The sequence below is a fragment of the Corvus moneduloides genome, chromosome 30 (genome assembly GCF_009650955.1).
Source record: "Corvus moneduloides isolate bCorMon1 chromosome 30, bCorMon1.pri, whole genome shotgun sequence".
Taxonomy (NCBI): Eukaryota; Metazoa; Chordata; class Aves; order Passeriformes; family Corvidae; genus Corvus; species Corvus moneduloides.
The window spans coordinates 2,642,840-2,662,942 of record NC_045505.1 but is presented as its reverse complement, the minus strand read 5'-3'; the positions used below and the strand labels follow the sequence as shown (position 1 = coordinate 2,662,942).

General features: G+C 51.7%; 1 protein-coding gene across 3 annotated transcripts in view; it reads right to left on the bottom strand.

Moving 5' to 3' along the window:
• Positions 1–20,103, bottom strand: part of SCN8A (sodium voltage-gated channel alpha subunit 8) — a 59,529-nt gene that overhangs the window by 36,624 nt on the left and 2,802 nt on the right. For 2 of the 3 annotated variants that reach the window (XM_032093813.1, XM_032093814.1), the window contains exons 1-3: positions 18,498–18,613; positions 9,258–9,587; positions 719–837 (exon numbers count right to left, since the gene is read on the bottom strand). In XM_032093813.1, the coding sequence (XP_031949704.1) occupies positions 719–837; positions 9,258–9,533 (395 nt within the window). In that variant the 5' untranslated portion in view covers positions 9,534–9,587; positions 18,498–18,613. Of the gene's footprint in view, positions 1–718; positions 838–9,257; positions 9,588–18,497; positions 18,614–20,103 lie in introns of those variants that run through there. The other variant, XM_032093815.1, reaches the window with a different exon arrangement.

Here is a 20,103-nt window from a genome sequence, read left to right as displayed (position 1 = left end):
AAATAACACAAAGCCAACTTGGGAAAGATGGAAAAGCTTTTCCTCCATGTGAGATACAGGACAGGAGATTACAGAAGCCTCTAAAGCATGTGAATGTGTTTCCATTTTAGAGCCATTTTCTAAAAATAAATAAATAAACAGGATGAAGCAGCTCAGTCAATAAAATACACTATTTTTCTCCTAATAACACCATCAGATGATGCTTCCAAAGCTCCCCGGGCCCTGCAGTGGGACATTTTGGAAGAGCTTTGCCATTAGAAGGATGCTTTAGAGATGCCAAAAGAGCAAGAAATTAGTCAGTGCCTAATTACAGACAAGGTGGCTGTGGCTTGTTCTCCAGATAATAACTCTATTTATTTCTAGATAATATTTTAGTATTTAATTATATTTTAATTGAATTGAACCATTTCAGTAGCTCTTAAAGCCTAGCTCTCCTTCACATGAAGCACAGCCTCAAGTCACATCTGTTCCAAAACTCGTCCACGTGTGTGCACTGAGGGAAGTACAGGGAAAATAAAGGAGAAGTTCCCTTCACTGGATGTGGCTAAAGAACTGCTTTTTCATCCAGTAAAACCAGGAGTTTGTGTATGTTCTGAGGCCAACCCACACCTGCAGGTGCAGGACTGGCATTCATACACGTGGACTGAGCACAAGACAACAGGTAAGAGATTTTCAATGAATACACAAAGGTAAAGGTAATCAGTAATGAAAAGGATATGAATGTATCAAAATTTTAATAGCTATTCTTCTAAACAGATTAAAAGGACTTAAAATGTACAAGGCAGGTGTGGCACTAAATCGGAAGAGTGTTTTCCCTCTGTTTAGTACTACAAAGGTCTGCAGAGAAAAAAAGAAAGAGAGAGAGAGAGAGAGTTAATGCAAGAAAATCAAAGCAGGAATTGTACAAAATAGACAAACAACTTCCAGGGTAAAACATAGCATTTTCTGCCTTTTTTTTTTTTTTTTTTGATGAATCTTTTATGAAGCTCCCATTAGGCTACAACACACCTGTACACCATGGACCTCACCCACCAGGACACCAGGGATAATTCTGCTCCAAACATCCATTCCACCAGAGACCTCAGACAGAGCAGAAGCCAAACCTCCCACCCAAGCCCCGCTCTCCTCTTCCACAGCACTGTCATTCCTTTCTAAGGGACCTGAGGTCCTAAGTGCCTCAGGACCAGACCTGAGGAGCAGATGTGGCAGCTGAGCCCACGCCACGACCCAGAGCACCAGCCCCAAGTCACAGCACAGCGCTGGCACAGCCTGGGCCTCCTTCCCAAATAACCACAACAAATCCCACTGCTGCAAAGACCTCTCCTGCAAAGAGAGACTGAGAGGCAAAGAGCAGCAGAACGTGGTGGCAGAGTCCCCCAGCCCAGCAGACACAGGTCACCCACCCACCCACCCCAGCGCCCACCCTGGTGCTGCACCGACCCTCAGCACAGCCCTGGGTCTCACTGCTGCTCATGACAGAGATCTTGTAAGATGTGAGGTTCATTTCTTTATGGAGAACCTGTGGAATGATCCATGTGAACGTGGGGCAGAATCCTGCTGGTCCATCTCCCTGCAGGGAGCACGCGGAGCACCAGCAGCATCAGGGGCAAGCTGGGTCTGTGGGTGCTTCACGCCAGCACACCCAAACACCCACCATCCGACTCAGAAGGAAAAAAACCCATTTGTGTGCACTGAGAAGCCAAAGCCCTTTCCCTGGCACCATTTATCCCATTTTTATCCTCTCCAGGATGGTCCCGGAGCGCAGCCGGACTCACTCCTGTCTCCAACCCCCGGCTGGCACAGCCCCGAGCTCACAGAGCCCAACCCAAGGGAATCCACGAGGGCTCTCTGCCAACAAAGGCTTCCCCAGGAGACTCACTCTTAGGAAATTTGTCATTTCCATCCTCGTCAATGAAACAACGTATTTGAGCTCGTTTGGCTAAATTAGACCATTGAGCAGTAAATTATTTGCAAAGGAAATCAAAATCAGATTGTGGTTCAGCACCGAGAGAGGAGGGTTCGTTAGCAGAACCACTAATGCATCCCCACCAAAAGCACTTTAAAGACAACCCTGTACAGCTCCTAAATTGCAGCATCAAGAATTAATGACCAGATCACCTTGGCATGGAACAACCTTCTAAAAGGCCCAAAGTTTTGCAAAACTGCCATTACGGAGTGCTCAGGGGACACCCAATTCTAGGAATCAGCTCTCTCCCCTTTCCTGACACCACAAACTTTCCAGGACTCGCATCCCCTTCCTTTTTAAATCTCGTTTTGCTCTGGAGCAAGACACTCATCCCACCAGGATTCTCACGGGCTCCAGCTGTGTCCCCAGCTTGACACGGATCTCCCAACTCTCCCACACCTTTTGAGCAACAAAACCTCCAACACGACCGTGCTGAACATTATGTGGGACAAGGTGAGCTGGAAGAAGACAGGAATTTCCCAAACCCCGCTCAGCAGTTCCGAGAGGTGGCTCAGTTTCGCTGTGTCTCCATCTCCCACAGGAAAAATCCCTACGCAGGAGCCTGTGGCTCGTTCAGCCAAAGCCAGCAAGCCAGGAGTGCAACCACCCTTCACCTGGAGACACAGGGACACGGGTGTGGCTCCACGGAGGCAGAGCAACCCAAAACTCGGGCAGCTAAACTCAGCTGGGGCGGGTGGATGGAAACAGCCCCAGGCGAGGGCCGGGCCCTCTGTCTCGGCACATGGCAGGGGTCACACACAGGGGTCACTCACACAACCCCCCCCTGCAGCCGCCCTTTCCCAAGGACTGACTCAGAACGTGGCGTTGCCTGCTGTAATAGCACAGAATCCCAGCATCCCTGAGGTTGGAAAAGACCTCCAGAACCATCGAGTCCAACTTGTGACCAATCACCCAGGCCAGAGCGCTGAGCGCCACGTCCAGTGGCACCGTGGACACCGCCGGGAGAGCGACTCCAGCACCTCCCTGGGCAGCCCCTTCCAACGCCTGACCACCCTTTCCATGAAGAAATCTAAGCCTTCATCCCACTGCCCACCAAACATGAACTCCACGGTCCTCTTATGTGACTGTACCTAAGGCACTTCCTTGTTTTCTCTCTGTGCCCTGCCCAGATTTCTCCTTTTAGACCATAAAACTTGTTGAATTCTTCCTGCCTGTAAAGCCCATCATCCCTGGGCCTTTCAGCACAGCCCTCACACCAAGAAGGTGTCAATAGTTCCAGTCTGCTCATCGATTTTGACAGTTCCGAGATCCACCATTCCCCTGTGTATCCTGTAAAATCCTAAGTAAACTTACACTTGGTCTCATCAGTAGAAAGAAAAGCCCAAAAGCCCAAGAAGTGTTTGGCAATTTAAACCCTCTCTTAGTTCTCCGTTCTGCTGCTGACATATCAAAACTCCATTTCAAAATGGCTGCAAGCTCTTAAAACATTTCCTGGATCTGGGCCAAGAACATCCTTAAGAGTTTTTAAGATGTGCTGAAGCAAAGCTCCAAACTCAGAGGAAGGTGATACCTGGAAAAAGGCATTTTGCAGTCAGTTTAAGAGATGCTTGTGTCTGGCTGGACTTCCCAAAGTCCCTGTTTGTTGTTAGAGCTGTGAAAAAAAACTCCATCCACTTCAGTTTCCTTCAAGTCATCAGGACCCACCAAAACCTTGGAAATAGGTCTCATAAAAAGAAAGAAGGTCCCAAAAGATAAATTCTCTAAATCAATCTGCAAAATGACGACTGCGCTTGAGAGCGCAACAGAACCGCTTGAGGGATGGCAAGAATCATTCCAGCTCCAGGAAGATTTAAAACATCCCTGCTTCCTGCAGGTTTTCCACTGAGCAGTTCTGTAATGGCTGAGGAGTGAGGGGGAGTGGGCAGGAGATTTCAGAAGAAAACAGCTTTAGGAACAGCCTCAGAACATATGGAAGCAGATTCCTGCAGCAGTAACACGATGACGGCCCTGACGCTCGATGCTGAGCAGGGGAGAGCGACGACTTCCTGGAGACACCCTGAGCCAGGCACTGGGGCTGCTGGAAAATGAATTTACAGGAAACTCGGGCACCCTGAGGACTGAAGAATTATAGGCACAATCAGTCCTGAGAGCAGCCCTGGGGAGAAGGGTTTTAGGGGCTGGTGGGGGAGAGCTGGACGTGCCCCAGGAACCCCCCGAGCCTGGGCTGAGGCCCCTCTGTCCTGCTCAGATGAGACCCCACCTGCAGAGCTGCCTCCAGGCTGGAGAAGAGAAGCTTTGGGGGATCTAATTGTGGCCATCCAGTGCCTGAAGGAGCTGCAGGAAAGATGGAGAGAGACCTTTTACACAGGCCTGGAGTGCCAGGACAAGGGGCAACGGCTTCAAACTGCCAGAGGGCAGGGATGGATGGGATATTGGGAAAGAATTCCTCCCTGGGAGGGTGGGCAGGCCCTGGCACAGGCTGCCCAGAGAAGCTGGGGCTGCCCCTGGATCCCTGGAAGTGTCCAAGGCCCGGCTGGACATTGGGGCTGGGAGCAACCTGGGATAGTGGGAGGTGTCCCTGCCCTGGCAGGGGTGGTACAGGATGGGCTTTAAGGTTCCTTCCAACCCAAACCATTCCATGACTCTACAGTACACAGAATTAAACACCAATGCAAAATACTTCTCAAGTCTGCTCTGGCTCACAGAGTCACACTTTCTAACACAGAAATACCATTATTTAATATCTGTTTTCCCATTTCCCCCAAAAGGGGACATATTTACTCTTTCTTAGTAACATTCTTCACCACTGAAAAGCTTGTGGGGGAAAAAGTATCAGCCATGTTCTGCTCTTGCCTTAACCTCTCGTTTTACATCCAACAGTAGAAAAATCCATATTTTTTTTAATTTATCAAATAAAACATTCCTGAAAGATATCTTTACAAAGAATAGGCGCTTCAACATGGAACATTAAGAAACTGATCCCGATTTTTAAGTTTTAATGACCCCACAACCTGCCTGTGCAAGGAAATCCACTCTGCCTCTGGGCCAGAAATGATTCTCCACCCTTCCCCCACCACGAGTGGGCTGCAGTTATTCAGGGGATGGGAGCAGAGATTCCCTCACCTCCCAGGCCACGGACCAGGAACTTGGCGTTCCCTGATCCCAGCCCTGCGTGCCTGGATCCACAGCACGAACGGCCAACAGCTCCAGCACACTCTGCCTTCCCTCCAGCACCTGGAGAGGACTGGGGACAACGCCTGCCAGGGAATCCAATCTCCTTTCTTCACTCTTTTCCTTTCACACTCACTTTTCCTGCTCCTTTGAAGCCAACTGGGGAGATGGAGTAGAAGAAAAAACACCATTAAGCACTCAAGACCTGGAAAAGGCAATGAGACTCTAGAAATAAGAATAAAAAGCTGATTCTTGAGAGGGTTCCAACTCTTTCCTCTGTTTTGGTGACTTCACTGAAATGCAAGCCCGTGAATGGTGTTGTGACCTTGCAGAGTCACCACCTCTCCCTGCAGACATCACAGGCGAAGGCTCCCGAGGCACATTCCAGAGCCAGATGTGCCTCCCGCAGCTGGTCCCTCACATCCCTGTGATTTTCCTGGGCCAAGGTGACATTCTGGACCCAGAGGGCCCATTTCCAAACCTGGCATGTGACTTGACAAAGCTGCAAGTCACTCCCTTGGCACAAAGGCTCTGGAGAGATCCTCAGGTGCTCCTCTGGCAGCCATAGGTGACCTCGGACTGCCCACCCCAGCCTCAGATCTCACAGCTGTATGAACAGTCCTCCCTTTTCCACTGAAATCCATCCACCACTGAGATCTACAGTCTCAGCTCATAGAATATCCAGGGACCTTCTGCTGCCTCCTAAGTGGAGCCTTGGCAGAAGCAGGAGCACCTTCACCTCATTCTGCAGCAAGGATGAGACTGACAGCGAGGGAAATGGAAGGTGCCTGAGGAAAACGGCCACAGCCCAGCCAACATCGTGTTCAGTGGGAAAGAACAGGGTGAGGAGCTGCTTAGTAGGAGGGATGGGCTGGGCCACAGATGGATCAGAAGGAAAGAGAGGTGTAGAAGATGGAAAATCATTAAAAAATGGAAATCCTGACAAGGCTGTAGGAATGGAAGAGGAGGACGGTCCTGATGTCTTGCTTAAGGAACACTGAAGGAGATAAGGCCGTGAGGCTGCTCTGCTCCCCTTGCTGGGGCTGCTCACACAGGGAGTTTTCCCAAATTTTGTTTGCACATGTGAACAAGGAATGCCTTATGGATACTTTAATTGAAATGTTTTGGGTTTCCGTAATAAAAATTGGGAAGTATTGCTCCTACCTTGTGCTTCAGGCCAGGAACTGGAAGGCTACTACAAGCTGTAAAAGAAGGAATCATGAAAAAATTCTTTCTGGTCCTTACACGGAGACAAAAAGGAGCTAAAGCGGCTCCCAAACCTGCTACCTGTGAGCAAAGGGAGTCCAGATTCTCCTGAGTCATGACTTATCCCTCACTTCAAGACCCTGAGGGGTTAGAATGTGTCCAGAGCTGGGAACCTGGAGCACGAGGAGTGACTGAGGGAGCTGGGGGGGCCCAGCCTGGAGAAAAGGAGGCTCCGGGGGGACCATCCCCCTCTCCACAACACCCTGCTCCCAGGGAACAGGGACAGGATCAGAGGAAACGGCCTCAAGCTGTGCCAGGGGAGGGTCAGGTGGGACACTGGGAGGAATTTCTCCTTGGAAAGGGTGGTCAGGCATTGGCAGGGGCTGCCCAGGGAGGTTTGGAGTCGCCATCCCTGGAGGTGTCACTCCGTGCTGGACTGGATGTGGCACTCAGGGCTCTGGGCTGGTGACAAGGTGGGGACCAGTTACAGGCTGAACTCGATCCTGGAGGTCTTTTCCAACCTCAAGGATTCTGGGATTCTGGAATTCTGTGACTCCCACTTTGCAAAATGAAACTGAGCAGACAAAAGAGCAGCACCTTGGACAAAACCATTGCTGGGCTACGGACCCAGGACTTATGACTCCCTTTGCCACGGTTCTGTTTCCAGGTCACACTGTTTCTCCTTTAAATATCAGTTTACAGGTGCTGGGAGGTTCAGCTGCTCTGTTAAAATGCAGTTTCAGTTTCCTTAGACAAACCAAGATCACCGTGTCCTCTTGCAGGGAAAAGCAACCAGCTGATTCGTCCCTGTGCACGCTGCAACAGCAAAGACCTGTGATGCAAAGCCTTCTGGAGAGGGGGAAAAAAAAATCTTGGAAAACTTCCCGTGATTCAAGCAGATTCGCAATTCCTGATGATTCAGAGAAAGGCCTTTTTTAATGGCTTTAAAAAAAAATTCTTTGTGGAAAGTCACTGAGTGTTGGAAGCAGCAAGGAGCTCCTAAGGCATTGCCACACTGAGATGGACACAGCAGGAAGAGAGCAGTGAATGCAGCGTCTGTGGAAGGGCCAGGCCCTGCTGGAGCACGTACGAGGTCAGCAGGGCTGGGTGGGTTTGCCTCCCATCTCCAGAACCTTCCCTCCATCTGGGCCCGCCGAGCAGGCAGGGACTCCACAAGGAACGCACGGCGCTTCCAGAGATGTGACAGATGCCTTCAGAGAGGGGAATGCAGCTTATTTTTTCCTCTAAAAAGGAAAGGTTTATTAATAGCGTTGTGTTGGGAGGCAAATATGGAGATGGATGAAGCAGGAGGGATAACGGGGTTCCCTCTGCCTCCTGTTTGTGGTGGAATGCTGAGAACCACGGAGCTCTGCCCAGTGCTCCAGTGCACGGCCCACTGCCCCTTCAGCAGCGCTCACCTACTTTAGCCAGGAAAAGCACTGGCCAGCCCAATTCTCCCCCAGACACCATCCCTTCAACTACACGGACACAAAGAGGCTTCAAAACTCTCCCAACGGGATCGCAGTGACATTTCCTAACACCTCTGTGGAGGGTGCAAGGGGTCAAGAGACCTTGGGAGTTCTCTTGTGAGGGTGGGCAGGCCCTGGCACAGGGTGCCCAGAGCAGCTGGGGCTGCCCCTGGATCCCTGGAAGTGTCCAAAGCCAGGCTGGACATTGGGGCTTGGAGCAACCTGGGACAGTGGAAGGTATCCAGGCCCATGGCAGGGGTGGCACTGGATGATCTTTAAAGTCCCTCCCAACCCAAACCATCCCATAATTCCATGACCTGCTCTCCCCAAAATCAGATTGGTTTAATAAAGAGAAAATATTTGTTTAATAAATAACAAGTACTCCTGAGGATCACTGAGCTGCCTTCTCCCCACAGCAGCTCCTGGTAAGGCATCCCCTGAAGGACCACATCAGCTGGGCACCACGATGCAACACACACAGATCCCCAGATTTCACAGCCCTGTTCTGAGCCAGTACCTGCCTCAGCACCCCTGGCACAAGAAACAACCATTAACCAGTGTAAACGCAGCAGAGAAGGGTCAGTGACACACATCATTCCCCAAATTCAGCTGATTCCGTGTGAGTGACGCCCTGCCAGTCACAGAGTCACTTCTGAGCACGGCACAAACGTCTGCCCCAATAAAAACTCATCAACCACTGGTCACCCATGGCACGGATTTCACACGCAGCCAATTCTGCCTGAGTTCTGAACAGCCACATCCCAGCTCCTGTCACCCACACAGCTCAATCTGCAGCTCCCCCAGTGGCACAGCTGAGCCCCAGTTGAGATGGTGACTGGCTCAGCTGGCTCAGCCAAACTTGTATCAAAGAAAGCAAGGAAATTAAACAGTAAAGAACCTCAGTTTTAGCCTTCTAAACAAATCAGTGACCATGCTCCTCGTTCCATCACCAGTGGATCCCTCCCCTCCATCCCCAGCACAGTTTGCCAACTCCCCGCTCCCCTCACAACACCATTTCTTCAAACACCTCAGCACCCACAAACGCCTCCTGCCACATCACCTTAGCTCCAGACAAATAAAAATTAAGATGACAGCGAGTTAATGAATCTCCTTTTTTGCCGTGATTCTGTGTCCCAGTGTTTCACAGCCATCAACTTCAGGCTGAATTCCACGGAAGTGATGAACTACACACTGAAATCCTCACTGTTACCCCTCAATTAAATTCTTCTTATTGCCCTGATGGTTAAAATTGGCACATTAGCACAACTTGGACTATTTTTAGTTTCCAGAGCTTGTTCTCCTAACTCCATCCTTAAAGACTGATCATACCATCTCTATTAAACCTCACAGAAAAATACATAAGAAAGCAAACCAACCAAACCAGCCCATCCAAGACTCTCTTTGTCTTCTGTTTTTAAACCATACCCAAACCTGAAATTTCCCAAGAAAAAGGCGCTTTAGCAACTCCTTTCTTGCAGACTCACTTTCTGGGTCATATAATAAGGGTCAAAGTCCTCCAGTGGCACAGCAACCAGCCCTTTAGGGATGTCCCCGTAGATGAAAGGCAAATTCTTCCCCGCCTCAAGGTCACTGTTTGGTTTTGGTTTGCTGTCTTCATCGTCATCCCGGTGGCTGCTGTCCTGCTTCGAGCGCTGCTTCTTCTTCAGCTCCGCGATGTGTTTCTCGATGTTGGCCAGAGACTCCGGAGTGAAGGGCTTAAAACTCTCGGGGCCTGGTGGTGCGAGCAGCCGCGCTGCCATCTTTTCATCCTGCAGCAGCTTCTTTAGCGATGTTGCACCCCGGGCAGGTCAGCTCTGCGGGGAGCAAGCACAGGCACAACGTCAGAAACACACGGACGGAGCACTGCAGAGCCACAGGTAACCCTGCTCTCCAAAGCCCCACGGAGCGAGGAACAGAGCTGCTGGCTCGTTCCCAAAACAAGCTCCAGGCATGTGCACGCCAAGGCTGGACACAGCTGAACCCACCTGTCACTGCCCCAGGTGCCACTTCAATGAGTTCTACGGCACGGGCAGGAAGCAGTTCGTTGGATCTCCCCCAGCCCCAGCGGGGGCCACCCCGACTTGGGCCCTCCTGAACACAAACTACTCTATAAAAAACATCCTGAAAAGCAACTTCATCCTCAAAGCCGCTGTTTTCCTGCAAAAACAGTTTGACCAGTCACCGCTCTCAGCCAAACCGATTTTTAGACAAAATTCCAAGCCAGCTCAAGTTGGACCAGGTGCTCAGCCTGGTCCAGACAGGCCTGGGTACCAGCACATTCCTTCACTCTGCTGACAAGGTGTTCAGCAAAGCATTCCCTGGTACACACACAGGAGTAACTCAGGGCTGGGTTTATGACAGCACCAGCACCAACGTGAGCTGAGTATGCTGAGCATTCCCAAAAAATGCTCCTTGGTGCCCTATCAGGTGTTCCTGCAGCTATGAGAAGTTCCATTAATGACTCCAGCACTGAATAAGTGTCTGAGGAGAATTCTGAATGCTCTTTTGCTAGGACCAAGCCCTCACTGGGCTTGCCTGCCTCTCCTGCTCCGGAGCACATCACAGCTCTGCGACGGGAAGTCAGATCTCACCCTTTCATTTTACAGATACAGAACTATATAAAGAAATTCCTCCCTGGGAGGGTGGGGAGGCCCTGGCACAGGCTGCCCAGAGAAGCTGGGGCTGCCCCTGGATCCCTGGAATTTTCCAAGGCCAGGTTGGACACTGGGGCTTGGAGCGACCTGGGACAGGGGAAGGTGTCCCTGCCCACAGCAGGGGGTGGAACTGGACAATCTTTAAGGTCCCTCCCAACCCAAACCCTTCCATGATTCTATCAATTATCAGGGTTTCTATTCATTTGAGGCCATAAAAATGAAATAATTAAAAAATACCTCCATCAAGCACAACAGCAATTTCTGAAAGTTAAACTTCTCTGATATTTGGGTTAGACACAGGGTTTTGTTTGCATCACATACAACATAAATGACAAAAGAAAAGGGAAGGGTACAGGGCACAGGTGAGGACAAGCTCCCAGAGCCTCCAGCCTCCAAGGAGCCCAGACCCCGGGCAGGGTTTGCCCCATCCCTCCATGGAGCCCCTTGCGCTCCTCCACCCACTCCCATGACAAGCAGAGCTGTGAGGAAGTTCGTTCCCCCGAACGCAGCCGCCCACAAACGCTCTGCAGCTCTGCTCCTCGTGCCAGCTCTCGCTCCAGAACCAGCAGCAGCAATACGATGCATTTCTGAGCTGCTGGTACCTCGTCAGGCTGTTCTCACTCCGGGAGGAGGCCAAGGGAGGAGAGGGATGACAGAAACCCTGCACTGATGCAACAGCACTGCAGTGCTGCAGGCTGGAAGAGAACCCAGCCCTGACACGGTGCTCGGGGAGGGACCCAAAATCCAAGAGGAAAGGCATAAAAACCATGAGGATACGGCACAAAAGGAATCCCAAAGCCACTCGGGATAAGGTCCCTCAAGCAAGGAGGAGGATAACCAGTAAGGTTAGATCTTTTAAGGCAACACAAACACAGCACCCAAATAAATATTAAAGATCTGGAATCTCTGAAAAGAATGACTTTCAGATTCCTTGGAAACTATGACATAGAGCCAAATTGTTAAAATTCAGCTGTCTCAGCACGAGGTCAGGCACCCACAGCCTGCCCAGGCCATGAGGATTGTGCTGTATTCACGTGGGAGGAGTTCAGGGAAGCCGGAGCCATCACCGGAACGGAGAACCACAACTCTCTGGAGTGCAGTGGGCTGCAGGAACAAACACCGAGTAAGAACCGAGTCCTTGGTACGAATACCTGGAGATGCCAGCCTTCAACACAGCATTTCCAGAGCTGGAACACGCAGTGCAAAGTATTCTGAGGGATCTCAGGTTATCCCTGGCAACTGCTGTGACACAACCTTTTACACCCTCCGATCCACACATAAATCTGAAGCTGGGCTTAAATGCTGTTTCCAGCTCAGGTTTTATTTGGAGAGCCAAAAAAACCTGGAGTAAAGATCTCCCTCCTTATGTAATTCCAGAGTGCAGCAGGGCTGGGATTCTCTTCCTATAAACCTGACTGGGTATTTCTAGAGTAATAATAGTAAAGACTCCAAAAAGATGGCGAAAAGGGGAGAGAAGAGCCAGTATCTTGGTCACATTATCTCTGAGACATCACCAAATGGCCTGCTGATATTAAGGAAAATTAATTTATTCTATTCTTGCAGCATTTGCATGCATTTAATTACCAAATTTCTCACATACTGTGAAACTATAGAGCAGCATTGGGGATGTGGTCTAATTGAATGGCACAGATAAATATGTAAGGCCTGAATTTAGAAACCAAAGTAGCTCAGGGACACAGCATAAAAAAGGGAAAAAATGAAGGCATGAAGGAATTTGTGCACAATTACACAACCCACAACTGGAGGCACCCACTCAGCTGATTGGCCATTTAAAGGGAAAAAACAAAACCAAACCCAACAAACCAACACCATTCCCCAAATCTGGTTCACAGCTGCACATGGCAGCAGTTTCTCCATGTTTGGGCATTCTGGAATTACATCCAGGGCTGTTTCTTGTGTACTAGCAACACATTAGAGTGACCTGAGGGTCTCAGTCCTTGGGGTGTTCTTGCCTGCCCTGACTTCACTTGTTTTCCCAATAAACTATCCCACATCGAGGTAATGGACAAAATAAGTGGTGTGGCTCAACCTCACCTTCATCAAGGAAGACACTTCCACAGCTGGGCTGGCCTGGCACTGCCTGGGCTGCTCTGCCTGGCAAAGCTTCTGCAAACTAAAAACCTTGTAAATGTTATTTTCCAACCAGGAACGGTCCTGCTGGGATATGAGGAACTGATATGGATACATGCTAGGATTTATTTCGGCCCTTCCCACATCATGGTTTTCAACCTCCAACAAGAGGAACGTTCTGAAAACCGTGGCGCAGACTCGGTGTCCGGGTGAATTAGGGAAGAGGGTTATCCACGGAAAACCCCACTGGGAATAACACCACGCTGTGAGACCAGCACTGACAGAGACTCAGCATCCAGGTGAGCTGCAGAAGAGGGTGAGTGGGTTAGGGATCCATGGGTACCTGCGCTGGGAATGACACTGCACTGCTGCTCCCAGCCGCTGCCAGGGAGCCAGGAATTCGTCCTGGGAACTTGGATTTGGGTGCACACAACACACACGTTGTGCAAATGCCAAAGATTTTCCACCAGAAACTGCTGCACTGAGGTGCCCAGTTGCTAAGACTCAAATATTTTTTCTAAATGTTCCCAGCAGTCCATTTACTGGTACATTATGAAATATTCCAATAAATTATTCAAGCTGATCGTCAAAATAAATTAAAAAACACTTTTGAGGCAATTTCCTTGCTTTAATACATTTCTTCCTGTATTAATTACCAAGACTCAGCCATTCACAGTGTGTCTTTGAGAGAGAGAGACCTTCTGTGTGAATTTTTACATAACCCACATGGACACACGTGGCTCTTGGTTCCAACGTGAGGGTTGAGGCAGGAAGGAAAACACGGCGTAGATGAACAGCTCCCTGAAATCCTGCTGCAGGAGAGCCTAAAAAGCTTCAAGCAAACCCAAAATATCCATCCATGGGGAAGTCCACGGCTGGAAGTAGCCTTCAGCCTCCAATTCCCCTCTGCAGTGAATCCTGTGTCTAGAACAGGCCAGTTTTACCCATGAGAAGGGGCAGCGATGTGAGCAGCAGCAGCGAAGGAGGGACCTTTCCTTCAGGAAAGCTCTCATGGCACATTTGATGCTATAAAGTGGAAGAAAAAGGAAGTATTTCCATTCCCAAGCAGCACTTACTGCTTGATGCTGGGTGTTTCCCCACCCTATGTAAAACCCTGTGGAAGTTCCCCGGGTGCTTGGCTCAAGGTGGACGTCAAGGGCAGACTTGGGACAGGGCAGGGAAGTGCTCATGGTCTTGAAATGGCCATGGAAGACCTGAACTTGGACAGACACACCTCTAAAGGTAGAAAAATGAACAGAAATATACAGAGGAAAGAGAAAAGCAACCAACAGCAACAGAAAAATACTAGCATCATAGAAAGGTTGAATGGTTTGGGTTTGAAGGGACCTGAAGGCTGATTCTGTTCCACCCCCTGCCATGGGCAGGGACACCTTCCACCATCGCAGGTTGCTCCAAGCCCTGTCCAGCCTGGCCTTGAAGACTTGACCACACAGAAACATATCGTTATTTAACAATACTTTAACAAAGACCAACTAAGACCGATTCCTGCAGGGTCCTCACCTCCTCCCAGTAGCTGTGTGGCTTCAGTAACATCCCTCAGCAAGTTACAAGAATCAGAACTAGTTAATCCCAGTTAATTAATTAATCCCCAGTTCTGTATTCTGTCATTACTCAAAGCTGACTCGTGTTTATATCCAAACTCACACAGAAGTTGGAGGTTCACAAACTAAAGAACCTGAAGTGCTTCAACTTCCTCCTTTCACATTCAAACTTGTGAACAAAGAGCTGTTCAAAATAGCTTTTGTGCAAGAGTTCAGCCACTAACCCAAATTTAACTCCTCGTTCTGTTCATTCAGCCCATCCACAACCCATCAAACAGAAGTCAGGGAATGGTTATTTTACACCATAATTTTGGGGGAATTAATTGCTTGTGGAGCACTCAGATGGTTTGGGTACAAAAGGGACAAATACGAAAGGGGGGAGAATAAATAACCCCCTTCTAATGCTCTGTTAAAACATGGTTCTTGGAATTTCTGCCATGTGCTGGAACACAACCCAGGTTTCCTTATGGAGCAACACTGTTTTCTTCCCTCCTAAACACCCCGAGTATCTGCTCAGCCAAACATCTCCCTCTGCTAATGTCAGTTATTCCTGGTTGTCTTGACATCACCGTCCTGCAACTGATTTCACTCAAGAGACAAGAAAAAAGTTCATCTCCCACTGGAAACACCACTGCAATGGCCACATTTGTCATTCAACCTCATGTTTCCAGAGCATTTTCCCACCTGGGTGACAGATCTCACACTGAGGAGCAGTTGAGGGGGCTCAGCCTGGAGAAAGGGGGACTCAGGGGGGACTTTCTCACTCTCCACAACTCACTGCTCCCTTCTCCAGCAATGAAGGGCTCATTTCCACAACTTTAAGACCACCTGTATAGTTATTCCTGTAACTTTAATACCACCACCTGGACAGTTCAGCAGGTGTCACACAGTACTCAACAAACATTCCTCCCCAAATCAGCTCTCAGCAGACTTCATTATAAACTCCTCTCACTTTCCTGCTGGGGCAGAAGTACAAGAAGCATGGCATGGGACTTTCAGAGGGTAGCAAGATCTTTGAATTTTGAAATGGCTCTGTTCAGGAAGGAGCAAAGACACAGCTTTGATACAGCCCAGGCCCCACGAGCTGCTCTTCCTCCTCAAACTCTCCCATCTGCTGGAGTGCTCCATTAGGCAGGAATAACAGTTCCAGGACAAGGCTGAGGGAAGGGAAGGCAGAAGCGGCTCTAACTTTGGAACAGCACTTCAAGACAGAATCACTGAGGCTGGAAAAGCCCTCCAAGTTCATCGAGTCCAACATGTGACGGATCCCCACTTTGCCACCCAGACCAGAGCACTGAGTGCCATGTCCAGCCATTCTCTGGACACCTCCAGGGATAGGGACTCCACCAGTCTCTGGACAGCCCCTTCCAAGGCCTGGCCACTCTTTCTGTGAAGAAATCCCTCCTGAAAAGGAGACAGTTTTGCCTAAGACAGAAGAACATGTGAAGTGTTAAAAGCCAGACTGGAACCTGAGCTAATGTCAGGGAGGTTTTGTAATACTCCTGCAGCAGGAAGCCACTTCTTCCCTACTTGTATTCTCCACCTCTGCACAGAAATGGGATAATGAGGCACAAAGGGGACAGTCCAAGCACTTAGTCATTCCTGAACCCCACCAGATTGCGGCCAGCGGTCCCACAATGACCAGCTCTCCACCCCACCATCACCAATGTCAGCCATCGCACGCGTTTCCTCTCTGTGGCTCCTGAAATTATTCCCCCTGTGCTTGTTCCCAACTCGTTTCATTGTTTTACTGCTCCTGCTCTAACCCAGCCCATTGCTCTGAACTCAACAATAAATTATTGATCCCAGTGTATCTGTCGATGTCAATGGAGTCGCAGCCGCTTCGGGGGAAGGCGATCGATAGCGAAGGGCTACCATGTGACGGCAGGAGCCCACGGAGCCGCACGGCCTCGGGGCCAGCACCACTCAGCCATTGAAAAACAGCAACTCTCCATCGAGATGGAAACCCATACCAGGTCATTTTAATGAAAAACACACTCAGGCAGCCCCACCACCAAGCACAGACACGGCAACAAACAGGAGGAAGATGATAGCGTGATTTGTGTTTTGAAGCTCCTTCATTTCCACTCAATGCTGACTTTGTTTCTGCTTTATTTAACAGAATGAAGGCACGGCCATGCTCCATTTCCTGAGGCACGTGATCGCTCGCCCTCCTGCCTATTAGAAACCTCCTCCCACCAAAGAGCCACAGGATTATACTTGTTCCACTGAGCAGTACAGTATCTATACCATGATCTACATCTAAGCCATACATCCAAGCTTATATAACTGATTAAATTATCTGCGATGGGTCCAGGTCCTCCACCCTGGATGAACAACACTGCAGAAGCACCCAAATGTGTTAAAATGATCAAGTAGCCCTTCGGTCATGTTGTTAATTTTATATAAAACACTAAAGTGAAGAACAGGGACTTTCTAAACACACAAAGGATGGAAAACCCGAGCACTGGAGCTCCAGGAGGCCTTAGGACAGACCCATCAGGGAAAGGTCCCAACAGAGTGCAAGGGCTTGTTACTCCAAAAGGCACCAACTCCCCAAGCCTAGGGCTATTTAGGGATCCCAAACAGCTTCAGCAACTTTATGCGACGCACCTGCCCCTGAAGAACGGCGAGATCAGGATGGGCCCGAGGGGACAGTCAGGGGCACAGGGGACTCTGGCTGCGGGCAGGCAGGCGGGGAGCGGCCCATGGGCCCCTCCAGCCTTGCCCACACCTTCTGCCCCGCTGGAGGAACCGACCCCAGAGCTTCCTGGAACCTCCATCACCGACACAGGAAAACAGGACTATTTCCAGGCCCCATCCCTCCACACCAGGACTGCCCGGGAAGACCACCACCGTCACGCTTTCCTCCCTTTCCGCCTCTAAAGGCACCGGCAGGAGGGGGACGGGGACCCCCCGCCCCTCCGTTCCTCCCAATTAAATCTTCCCGGTGTGAAAAGAGGACGTCCCGGTCACGGCTGCCGGTGCGGGTGGAATGCTGCAGTGTGCCAGGACCGGGTTACACGTCCACACACAGCACAAACAGAACCGGAGCCGCGAAACCCGCCCCACCTGCGCGGCCCCTCGGGGGGCTCCCGCCGACCGCTGCGACACGGCACGGAGGGGACAAGAATGATCCTCCCACACCTGGGATCACCCTCCAAAATTCAGCTCAGGGCCCGAGGGTCCGGATCCAGCTGCTGCCCCTTGCACACACACCCCCTTCCCAGACTTTCCGACTTCACCCCGGATCATCCGCAGCCGCTGCCGTGGAGCATCTCCCGGTGTCCCCACCCCCACATCAGCTGGGCATCAGTTTGCACCAGAACGCAGGGGGAGGGGAGGAAGACACCCAGATTTTTAATAGAAAAACCTCGTGAATGTGCAATTCCCTCCCAGCAGGAAGGGAAAAAATAATATAAACCAAATCTGCCCTCACCATCCCCCCCAAAATCTGTGGCGGAAGGAAAGAGGGAAGGAAGAGACACAACCACGATGCTGACCCAACAGCTGGGTCAGCTGGTGGAACACCAAGGCTGCCCCAAGCATCCCCCTGCCCGCCTCCGCTCCCAAAAAACCCCCTGTCCTCCAAGATCCCCCCCTCTCCGGGCAGGGCAGGCTCTGCATGCCGAGCGGTGGGAGCAGGGGGTGGCGGAGGGATAGAGCAGCGCTGCAGCGAGGGCCGAGGGGGAAGGGACATCGAGGAGAACTCGGGTTCTCCCTTCCTACAATGCAAAGAGCACGGACCCGAATTTGGGGCGTAGGAGGAGGGTCCCGTGGGCCCCCCAGGCTGTGGGGTGGAGCGGGGGTGGAGGGGGGATGTAGGGAGGGATGGAGGGAGGGATGCAGGAATAGATGGAACGATGGAAGGATGGGGCCCAAACGGGGCTCCAGGTCGAGGGTGGGCGCAGAGGGTTGCCCCTTCCCAGACCGGTTGGGGGACGCTGAGCCCGAGCCCGGGCCTGGCACCGTCCCCCCCCCCCCCCCCCCACTCCCCGCAGGGCCGGGGGCCTCGGGCTGCAGCGGACGGAGCCTCCCGGGCCTGGGCAGCGGCTGCCGGAGCCCCGCGGCTCGGGATGGGGCGCGGAGGGCAGCGCTGAGTGGGCAGAGAACCGGCGCCCCCGATCCCTTTCCCTGGGCGCGGGGTGACCGGGCATCCACCGGTGGGGCGGCTGAGAAGGGGGAAGGCTCCGGGACCCTCCTCACGCGGCGGATTTGGGGCTGGGGGCTCCCCAGGCCCTTCCCCCCGCACCGCCCCACAACCCGCCTCCGATGTCCCCGGGGCTCTCCGGGCCGCGCTCTGCGGCAGAGCCCCCGGGGGGCTGCGCGAAGGGGTACGGGGGGATGGATCCAACAGAACGATAAGCGAGGGGAGCTGCGGGTGGAGCCCGCGGGGGTCTCGGGGGCTGCGACTCACCGTGTCGGGCGGGCTCAGCGCGGCCCCGGCGCGGCGCTGCCGGACTGCGGCGCGGGGGGAGCTGCGGGAGGGACTGCGGGTGTCGCCATCTTGGTGCGCTCCCGGCGCTCCCCCCCCCGCCCGGCCCGGCCCCCGCCCGCCCCGCGCGCGCCGCAGGGGGGCGCTCCGGAGACACCGAGAGAGGCGCGGGGGGAGCGGGGAAGCCCCGGGCCTTGTCCGTCGGCATCCCTGCGTCCATCATCACCATCACCATCATCATCATCATCATCATCACCATCACCATCATCACCATCATCCCTGTGTCCATCGGCATCCCGGTGTCCATCACCATCATCATCATCACCATCATCACCATCACCATCATCATCATCATCATCATCATCCCTGTGTCCATCGGCATCCCTGCGTCCATCATCATCATCATCATCACCATCATCATCACCATCATCACCATCATCATCCCTGTGTCCATCGGCATCCCTGCATCCATCATCATCATCATCATCACCATCATCACCACCATCATCACCATCATCCCTGTGTCCATCGGCATCCCTGCGTCCATCATCACCATCACCATCATCACCATCACCATCATCATCATCATCCCTGTGTCCATCGGCATCCCTGCGTCCATCATCACCATCACCATCATCACCATCACCATCATCATCAGCAGCAGCATCATCCCTGTGTCCATCGGCATCCCTGCGTCCATCATCACCATCACCATCATCATCATCATCATCATCATCCCTGTGTCCATCGGCATCCCTGCGTCCATCATCACCATCACCATCATCATCATCACCATCATCAGCAGCAGCAGCAGCAGCATCATCCCTGTGTCCATCGGCATCCCTGTGTCCATCATCATCATCATCACCATCATCATCCCTGTGTCCATCGGCATCCCTGCGTCCATCATCACCATCACCATCATCATCATCACCATCAGCAGCAGCATCATTCCTGTGTCCATCGGCATCCCGGTGTCCATCACCATCATCATCATCACCATCATCACCATCATCACCATCATCACCATCATCATCCCTGTGTCCATCGGCATCCCTGTGTCCATCATCACCATCACCATCATCATCATCCCTGTGTCCATCGGCATCCCTGCGTCCATCATCACCATCACCATCATCATCATCATCATCCCTGTGTCCATCGGCATCCCTGCGTCCATCATCACCATCACCATCATCATCATCATCATCCCTGTGTCCATCGGCATCCCTGCGTCCATCATCACCATCACCATCATCATCATCATCATCCCTGTGTCCATCGGCATTCCTGCGTCCATCATCACCATCACCATCATCATCATCAGCAGCAGCAGCAGCAGCATCATCCCTGTGTCCATCGGCATCCCTGCGTCCATCATCACCATCATCATCATCATCATCACCATCATCATCCCTGTGTCCATCGGCATCCCTGTGTCCATCATCACCATCACCATCATCATCACCATCAGCAGCAGCAGCAGCAGCAGCAGCAACATCCCTGTGTCCATCGGCATCCCTGTGTCCATCACCATCACCATCATCATCATCACCATCATCATCATCATCCCTGTGTCCATCGGCAT